This window comes from Echinops telfairi, unplaced genomic scaffold (genome assembly GCF_000313985.2).
Source record: "Echinops telfairi isolate 266 unplaced genomic scaffold, ASM31398v2 ScPeMD7_655;HRSCAF=1070, whole genome shotgun sequence".
In the NCBI taxonomy this organism is placed as follows: domain Eukaryota; kingdom Metazoa; phylum Chordata; class Mammalia; order Afrosoricida; family Tenrecidae; genus Echinops; species Echinops telfairi.
Window position 1 is genome coordinate 11,620,030 of NW_022104553.1, and position 10,175 is coordinate 11,630,204.

General features: G+C 43.2%; 1 protein-coding gene across 1 annotated transcript; it reads left to right on the forward strand.

Annotated features, from left to right (window-relative positions):
* Window positions 1–160: 160 nt before the first annotated feature.
* LOC101638712 (mamu class II histocompatibility antigen, DR alpha chain-like) lies at window positions 161–5,421 on the forward strand. Its single transcript, XM_004711729.3, has 5 exons — window positions 161–314; window positions 2,905–3,150; window positions 3,667–3,948; window positions 4,240–4,398; window positions 5,053–5,421. Exons 1-4 carry the CDS (start codon window positions 224–226, stop codon window positions 4,395–4,397), a joined length of 777 nt encoding a protein of 258 aa, XP_004711786.2. The 5' UTR covers window positions 161–223; the 3' UTR covers window position 4,398; window positions 5,053–5,421.
* The last annotated feature ends 4,754 nt before the right edge of the window (window positions 5,422–10,175 follow it).

The following is a 10,175-nucleotide window of genomic DNA, read 5'->3' on the forward strand; positions in this document are numbered from 1 at the left end:
TTTCTCTACTGGATTAAAGCCTATTTTCTTTCTTGGGCCCTTTACAAAAGTACTCTCCTTAGCAACAGATGTGTCATGTCCAAACATTTTCCTGATTGGCTGAGGCTTAACTGATCTTCATTGTAACTGTGCCCAACTCTATTAGACCTCCAAATCTCTTTCCTTTTTATTTCTTTCAGTCCTGCCTCGCGCTTGAGTTCTACGGACTCTCCTCAAAGCACTAATGAGGAATATGGCCTCAACAGGGACCCCTGCACTAGGATTGTTTGTCGTGGCTGTTCTGATGAGCTTTCAGAAATCATGGGCCATCAAAGGTAGGTGCCAAAAGTCTCAGAATCAAAGAAACTGGGCGGTGGGGCCATTGAAGAAATGAACTGTGGATAACTGCAAGTCAATTGTTTGAGCAAGAGAAAATGGTGACAGGTATTTGTGGGATTAAATCTAAAAGCATAACAAATTGAAGCTGGGAGGAATTCTCTGACGACAAACTGAAGTAAGCTAAATTTAGTTCATAAGAACAAAACTGAGCTATGTATTAGTAAATACCAGTGACCTGGATTAAAGCCAAAGCTGAAGGAAACATTTTCTGATACTTACAATCAAAGTATCTTTTGGAAATTTAATTTCATGTTCTGAAAAAGTGATTAAATTAAAAAGTAAAGCCCTCATATAGTTTTGTGAAGATTCAATGAGAAATTCTGAGTACTATTACTAGCTGGATATGTGGTAGTGATTTTTAGTAAAATTGCCTGGGTGGGGAAAAGGTTAAGACCTCAGCTATGAACTGAAAGGTTGGTGATGTTATGAGTCCACCCAGAGATGTCATGAGTCCACCCAGAGATGTCTTGGAAGAAAATCCTGGCAAATCTACTCCTATAAGGTCAAAGCTATCAAAAACTCTATGCAATACAGTTCTGCTTTTACATACATGGTATTGCTGTGACTCGGAATTGAATTGGTGGTGACGATTTTGTTATGGTTGGTAAGTTTTTCCTTCATTTGTATGTTTTGGCAAGTCGTGTTAAAATATTGTGAGCACAGTGTATTGAAGATCACTAGCGAGAAAGCTCACCCAAGGATAGCAATTTACCTGAGGGAGAGGGGAAACTCCGGAGTGGTGATATAAACCACATCTGTCTAATTGAATCCTTCCTGTGACTATGAGCATCTCACTAGCCTATGGTGATGTGAGATCACTGTTAAACAAGGGTGTTTCTGAGAGAGTAGAGCCATGAATAAGGAAGTCAGGAGTCTGATTTTTTTTCCAGCCCCTGCCACCTCTGGAGCGATCATGTGTGCTATTGTGAACAGTTAGAACAAGTGCTCTTCCCTGAGCATGACTCCCACGGTCACTGGAAATACGCAGAGTAGTGGCCCAGCTCTTGCACTCAGGATGGCAGTTGTATTTTCCATTGCCCCAAATGAGCCAGGTGACACTAATGTTCACCTGAAAAGTTTGCAGCTCTTCTCTTCCGTGCAAAAGGAAGGCCAGAATGTATGGGGCGGCGCAGGCTGGCGGGTCGGGGAGTACAAGAGGGGACGGGGGTGGGGGGGGGGGGGGGGGGTTTTTGTGCATACACACACACACACCCGCCTGTGTGTCTGTTTCAGATTATAAATGATAAATTGAACCCCTAATTTTGTTAATGCACTTCCCCTGTCTCTTAACGAATCACTAGCGACACCCCCCCACCCCATGTACACGCAGTACAGAGCATGCATATTCTCCGGTTGTAGTTTAACATTTTCAAGTTGCTTTTTCTCTTGGGGTTGATAATTCTCGGTATCAACCATAATGCAATGCAGTGTGTACCATAAGGACAGTTTCCATCTAAAGAGCATTCACATTTTTTTAACTGCATTATGATTCTTCTCTTTGAGTATCTAACCTGTAGTATTAAAAAAAAAAACCAAAAACCTCACAGCTATTGAGTCGATGTCAACGCATAGTGACACTATACAATAGGGTCGAACTGCTCCCTGGGGGCTTTCAAGGCTGTAACCGTTTATAAGAGTGGAAAGCCGCATTTTTCCCCAGGAGAACAACAGATGGTGTCGAACTGTGCACCTTGTGGATGGCGGCCCAATGCAGAACCAGTATGCCATAAATCTAGGTGAATAGCGCTCTTTAACACCACAAGGTCTCAGCCTTAGCTCTCTAGGGTGTCTAAGCTCCAGTTATATTTTCATAAATTCAAAGCAGCCTTTGAATGGTGTTTGTTGTAGACTTGATATATATTAGTATAAATAACTTCCCTCGACTCATTTAATTCCCCAAAACAAACCTAAGGTAAAAGCAAACTATACTGAATATATATATATGTATATATATATATGTATATATATATATATATGAAATTTGGATATAAATAAGAAAAGTACACATAAATAAGTAGAATATTTTGCTCAAATGACTCAGCAAATAAGCAGCTTGCTAAGAATGCAAGATTTGATTTGATTCCAGAATTGTAGTTCAATCTTTTAAACAGTGTTCCCATCTTCCTAGAGAAAGCAATGATGTAAGAAGAACATGCCTTGCAACTCTGACCTATGAATGTACTTAATGCCTTGGTTTAATAGATGAAATCTTTTTGTTCTCTTTGGGGAACTTCTGCTGGATTTCTTAAAAGGTGTCTTACTTCCAACCTACTAACATGGAGCCAAAAACAGCTTCACCAGACCCTGAGCTTATTGTCCTCTTGATCCTTCCTATCTCTTCTCCAGCGCTGCCAAGCAAGCATGCCGTACACCCAGGTTCCATATTTCTCAGTTCACGCCTGGTGTCCATGACTCCTCCATTCCCCCGGGCCCTATCTTCTCTACCACCTCCTGCCACACGTATTTGTCTCGTATCATGTGCTCTTCTCACCTCTCTCTCTCTGACTCCTTTTCGTGCCTTTTCAGAGGATCATGTGATCATCCAGGCCGAGTTCTACCAGAGCCCAGACCAATCAGGCGAGTTTATGTTTGACTTTGATGGTGATGAGATTTTCCACGTGGACATGGGCAAGAAGGAGACCGTCTGGAGGCTTAAAGAGTTTGAACGTTTTGCCAGCTTTGAGGCTCAAGGTGCCTTGGCCAACATAGCTGTGGACAAAGCCAACCTGGACATCATGAAGAAACGTTCCAACAACACTCCCATCGTCAACGGTACCTCTCTCTGTTGTGCTCTTAGACGAGGGAATCCGTAACCCTTAAATAAATGATTCAGTTCTTTGTCTCCCAGTATCGGGACTGGCTTAGCCATGGGGTCACACTGGTGGCGTGGGTCCATGTGAGTTGGAATTGACTCAATGATGACTAACAACAAGCTTGTCATAGGCAAGCCCCAAATTACCATGTCATAGGCCCAGTAGGTTTGTTTCTTCTTTTTCTCCTTTATATCCATCTGTCTTGTCTCTACCATCCATAGCCACTCAAAAATCACTAGGCTGGGTCCATGCTGAGGGAGCCAAGGTTGAGGGCCGTGGATATCTTACAGCTCAGTACTGGTTCAAGTTTCAGAGGACAGGGTCAGCAATAGGGATATGGGGCCTTCACAGAGAGTCCTCAGGGCACAATTCCAACTACTCTTTAGCTTAGGTTTGGAACACAACTCGGTAAGGGAAGAGAAAGGACAAGCCTCAGCATGGAAACCTAATTTCTGTCGTGTGTTTGTCCCCCCAGTACCTCCAGAAGTGACTGTGCTTTTGCACGACGTCGTGGAAGCTGAACAGCCCAACGTCCTCATCTGTTTTGTTGACAAATTCACCCCCCCGGTGCTCAAAGTCACCTGGCTTAAAAATGGAGCACCCGTCACCACAGGAGTGTCCGAGACCGTCTTCCTGCCCAGGGACGACCACCTGTTCCGCAAGTTCTTCTATCTCCCCTTCCTGCCCTCGGCAGAGGACTACTACGACTGCCAGGTGGAACACTGGGGTCTCGACACGCCAATTCTCAAGCACTGGGGTAGGAGCCGTCCTTAGCTCCCTTGTTTCAGCTGATGTGCTTGTCTGGTCCCTTGGGAAGCGGCATTCCCCAACTGCTTTATGCCATCTGATTATAATCCAAATACTTTGTCTTCTTCAATCAATCATCTTTTCTGACTACCTAGTCAGCAATTCCTTCACTCTATCGTCCTATTTTCCTCTTCTTTAATTATTAAAAACTAGTCTCTTTACTAAGTCATTTATATTTGCAACTAACTGCTACTTCCTACCGCTATTCATGATCTGTGATCTCTTTTCTTTTTACCCCTAGAGTTTGAAGCACCAACCCCTTTCCCAGAGACAACAGAGAACGTGGTGTGCATCCTAGGCCTGGTCGTGGGTCTGGTGGGCATCATCGTTGGTAGCCTCCTCATCATCAAGGGTGTCCGCAAAGGCAATGCTGTTGAACGTCCCCGTGGGCCTCTGTGAGGTGGGTTTGATGCAGTCAGAGGAAGACGTGGAGGGATGGACATATGAGGTCTTTAAAGGAAATGGGTGGGCAGCAAAGTTGTGCTTCTTGATTTGCTTTCCTAGGACAGAATCAGACACAGGCATCATGGAGCACCCCCAAACTTCAAAGTCCCTCATTTCTTTTGATAGATGTGTGTGTAGACCACAGATTAAGTCTTGGAAATTATTTCCAGTGCCTAACCACATTTGTTCAGGTTAGAATACCAAACCTAATGATCTAAGAAAGTCAGCTGCAAGCTCAGGGAACTTCTTGGCTTTTGTTTCCTAAAGTGGCCTGCCCATGTAGTAGCATTTTTAGACGCCATTGATGCATTCATGGATAGACACATTTCAGGAAAGAGACATTTCATGGAGTCCAATGTCTGGCTCGCTTTCTCCCTTCTGAGTGGTGGTGTTGGATGTTCTAAAAGCACGTCAACTGCAGCCTGCATCCGGGCTCATTTGGACAGTTGAGTGTAGCTGTTCATATTGGAAGAGCTATATTTACTAGAGGTGAGGTGAGGCGATATTTTTCCAGCGTCAAAATATTAAAGGAGAAGAGGAGGGACTCTAAAGGAAAGAGATAAAAATATGCGTGTTCAACTCTTTCATAACTACGTGCTTCTTGTTTCAGGTTGTGTCCTTTCTTAGAGAGAAGATAAATGAAGAAAATTCTGCTTCAATACCTTTCCAAAGTCAGCCATACTCCAATCGTTCACGTCATTGAAGACAGCCATTGTTCAGCCCTATCCCAGTGTCAACTACAAGCGTGGTGCTGCCTTCCCCCGGTCGTGGCATCCAATGACATCTATTGGATGTATCTTTCTGTTGCCCCTTCTTGTGTTCTAATGCCTCTGGAACAAATCCCACAGAACCACCTCTGTTCTATGGAACCTTCTGCACGTTCTATCAAGAACACTGCTTGGATACTGACTGCTTGAGGTTTCTCCAAACAGATCTTTTTCCCTGTGCACAATAAATTGTTGGATGGGTCTTCAGTGTAGTTTTCAAACTTGGTTCCCATTTGTCACAGAAACTGGGAGAACACATGTTATTCTTCCATCGTGAAGTGTCTGACTGTATCTTGTACATTTTGAGATTAATCAGAAATATCCAGGTTCACTCTGGGACGGTATCCAGCGCATCGACCAGTAAACCAGTTGCTTTGGTCCAGTTATCGTTCAGAAAGCCCTAGAGCAGGATTGGTTTGTTAGGAGGTCTCTACTGAGCAACAGCTCAAACTTGGGACGTTAAGCCTCCTACCTGTGTCTCATAGACTGAATCTCAAACTATAGGTTTTTGCCTCTGATCATGGGTGGGGCAGACGATGGAAATAAGATGGGGGCGGTGTGGGGTGCAGAACGAGAGAAGTAGCTTTATACTTTCCAGGATGTGGCTCTCTCCCCATCACCTATTTCAGACTTAATAAGGAATGCTGTTGAACACTAAGAACTGGAATTTCCCAGACATCCTGCTTGATTGCTCTGTCATCATCAAGAGAACATCGCAACTTTTTCTTGGAACCATTTTCTGTGTGGAGCTATTCCCCTGAGTAGGAAAACTGAGTAAAGGGAAAGACGTAACATAAATATATATATATTAGGAAAGAATGTTTTGGCCCAAATGAGCTCTTGCTCACTTGTCTATGAAACAATAACTAGACGTCCACTTCTAAAATGGTGACCAGAACTTGCCTCAAACCATAACGTTAAATGCTCTGTGATAGTGTGGTAGACTGACAAGTGTGTGCTGCTGAGATGAGTTAAACTTGGACTTCATCTGGCTCTATCACGAAGGCTCTGTACTCACTGATCCCGTACTGAACACGGCTTGGCTTCTTGGGAAAATCCTCATGTTAATGTTTATTACATTGAGCGATTGTGAGGATAAAAAAGAAAATGCCAGCCGAGCGGGTAGGGACCAACCATACTTAGGAATAATCATGTTGCAAAAAATATTAATTTCATTGTTCTTTCTCCACATATCTACAGCCTAGTATTTTAAAAGTATGTGTGCTTAGCAAGACCCAGCAAGCACACATACACCAAGACAGCATGATCCCATCAGTAGCCCTCCTGTTTCTGCCCCTATGATTTAGAGATTCGTAGTAGAATCTTGAGAGAGAGTTGGTATAGGTGGCTTTTGCTTGTTTGATTTTTAGATAGCTCCAATTTTCCTAATCATAACGTAAATAGATGCATAATAAGCACATTAAGTATTAAACAAATCGGAAATAAAAGAAGCAGAAATCGAGCCATATCTTCCCATGTAAGAAAGTCACTCTTTTAAAATTCCCTTTTCTTAGAAGTTTTAGGTTCACAAGGAAAAAATGTAGAAATTACAAACAAACCAAAGTAAAGCTGTCCTCAAGCTGATTCTAATTCACAGAGACCTCGTGTCTGTCGAAGCAGAGCTGCGTTCCATGGTTGTCCATGGCGGCTCCCTCTCGGTAAGTAGATTTCCACGTCCGTCTTCTTCAGGACAGCTGGGTGTGAGCTGCCAGTCCCTTGCTTAGTAGCCAACCACGCACTGTTTGCACCCCTTCTGAAGAAAAGATGTTCCCATAACATTCTCTTGCCACCCCACCAACACTTCCCGCTTCTCTTATTCTTAATATCTTGTATTTGGGGATATATTTGTTAAAACTGATGAGCCAATATTTTAACAGTTTTGTTAACATAGAATTCATATAGCAAACAAGCCAAAAGCTTAAAACTATGTAAAGGAATTTTGAAATCAACACCACAATAAATTTTAGAACATGTCTTCATTATTAGCTCCCTGTTCCCCCACACACACCCCTTGCCATAACCTTAAGGAACTATTTTTATCTGGTTACTGGGGGGACCAGTAGTGACACATCGTTATTAACTGAAGCCACAATTCACTTTGGGGTCCATACTTCATGTTGTATAACCCTTTGGAGTTTGACAAACACATCCTGTCACGCAGTCACGATGGCAGCATCAGACAGAGTAGCTTCACTGCCCTGAAAATGCCCTGTGCTTCACCTATTAACCCTTCCCTCATTTCTTGAATCCTTAACCCTCAGGGATCTTGTGGCTCTTTCTGCTTCGCCTTATCTAGAATATCATGTAGTTGCAGTCAGATAGTAGGCAGCTCTTCAGACTGGCTTCTTTTGCTTCGTGAGATGCATGGAAAGTTCTTCCTTCCCTTTCCTAGCATGGGAGCTTATTTTATTTTATTTTTCATTCAACATCCTCTTTTATATGGAGATATCACAGGTTTTTAAAATCCATTCAGCACTTGAAGGTCATCTTGGTTGCTTCCAATTTCGAGCAATTAGAAATAAATGTTCTATAAACATTTGTGTGCAAGTTTTTGTATGGACATAGATTTTCAATTCTTTTTTTTACTTTATTGATTTATTTTTTAATCATTTTATTAGGGGCTCATACAATTCTTATCGCAATCCATACATACATCAATTGTGTAGAGCGCATGTGTACATTCATTGCCCTCATCATTCTCAAAACATTTGCTGTCCACTTAAGCCCCTGGCATCAGGTCCTCTTTTTTCCCCTCCCTCCCCGCTCCCCCCTCCCTCATGAGCCCTTGAATGCAACTCCTGAAGTCCATGGTTCGCCTTTGCTTAGCCCTGTAAACACTCGCCAGACACTCCTCCAACGTGGCTGATCATTTTGCATTCCCACCAACACTGTTCTCTTGTTTCACATTGGGGCCAGCATTCGGTGTTTCAGTGTTTGGAATTTTAGCCAGAAAGTCACGTTATGAAAACTTTTCCTTTTGAAGCAATTGTAGATTCACAGAAAGTTGCAAAGGCAGTCTTTTATCCTTGTTTTCCAAATAATCGTGCCTCTTGCGGTAACGTTGATCTAACTCCTAACAACCCTGCCGGACAGAGTGGAAGCGCCCCGTGGGATCTCTGAGGCTGTCATCTCCATCAATACTAGAAAACTAACACTGGTACAGTGTGTGTAGACAATCTTATGTCATTTTATCACACATGTAATTCATGTAACCACCACCCAATCAAGCACAAAACTACTCCATCACCACAGACCAGGACTTCTGCATGATGCTTCTTTATAATCACACCCCCTACCACGAATCTGCTCCCCTGCCACAATGTTGTTATTTGAGCGTTGCATGAATGGAATCATGCAATAGTGATCTTTTGAGATTGGCCTTTTGTCCCTCGGTAAAATGCCACTGTGGTCTACGTTTCTGTGTGTATCTATACTTCGTTCTTTTCTAGTTGCTCAGCAGTCTTCTGTGAGATGACGGGAAGCTTTGTTACCTATTTATCTACTACAGAACCCCCATGGCATTGCTGGGTCGGCATTGGATGGGTAACCCCAAGGTGGAAGATTCAAACCCATGCTCCTTGGGGAAAAGATGAGACTGTACTCCCATAAAGATTTACAAGGCCTTGGAAATATAGGGTCACTGTGAGTCCAAATTGGTTCAATGACAATTGAATTGGTTCAATGACCATGGTTTGGTTGGGCTTTATTTACCTACTGATGGGCATGTTCGTTATTCTCCTCAACTCAACTCCCTGCCATCAGTCAATTCCTGCTCACAGCGACACGGTGCTCCACCTCGCCTGAGACTGTTCGTGTTGTGAGGTCAACTTCAAGGTCAGCAGTTGGAAACTACTAGCAGCTCCGAGGGAGAAAGACTAGGCTTCCTACTCCTGTGAAGAAAGAGAGCCTGTTATGACAAAGGAAAGTGCTGTGAACCTTCATGCAGGTTTTGTGTGGATATTAGCTTCCATTTCTCTAGGAAAAAATGCCCAGGAATGTGATTGCTGGATTGTGTGGTATGGGTCATGAACCCTAGTAGCACAGTGACTGAAGTGTTCACCTACTACTGAAGGGTAGATGATTTAAAGACGCTTTGCTCCAAGAGATAGGGCAAGAGATAGGGCAGTCTACTTCCTTAAAGATTTATAACACTGGAAACCTTACAGGGAAGTTCTACGTTTTTCCTATAAGAGTAGTCGGAATCAGAGTCATCTCCATGGCAGTGGGTTGATTTTGCATTGGGGCTTAGTTTCTAAGCATACTTTTAGCTTTTGAAGAAACTATTTTCCAGAGGAATTTTTAAAAAATAATTTTATTGAGGGCTCATACAACTCTTATAATCCATACATACATCCATCTGTCAAGCACATTTGTATATGTGTTGCCCTCATCATTCTCAAAACATTTTCTTTCTACTTGAGCCCTTAGAATCAGCTCCTCATTTTTCCTTTCCCTCCCCTCCCCTCCCTCCCTCATGAACCCCTGATAAATTTTTTTCATGTCTTACACTGTCCAATGTCTCCCTTCACCCACTTTTTTGTTGTCCATCTCCCAGGGAGGGGGTCATATGTAGATCATTGTGATCCGTGGCCCCTTTCTCCCCCACTTTCCCCTTCCCCTCCTGGTATCACTGCTCTCAGTATTGGTCCTGAGGGGTATCTGTTCTGGATTCCCTGTGTTTCCAGCTCTTATCTGCACTCGTGTACATGCTCTGGTCTAGCCGGATTTGTGAGGTAGAATTGGAATCATGATAGTGGGGGGAGGGAGAGAAGAGGAAGCATTAAAGAATTAGAGGATAATTGTATGTCTCATCGGTGCTATATTGCACCCTGACTGGCTCATCTCTTTCTTGTGACCCTTCTGTAAGGGGATTTCCAGTTGCCTACAGATGGGCTTTGGGTCTCCAATCCTCACTCCTCCTCATTCACAATGACATGAAAGTTTGTTCTTTGACTCCTGATACCTG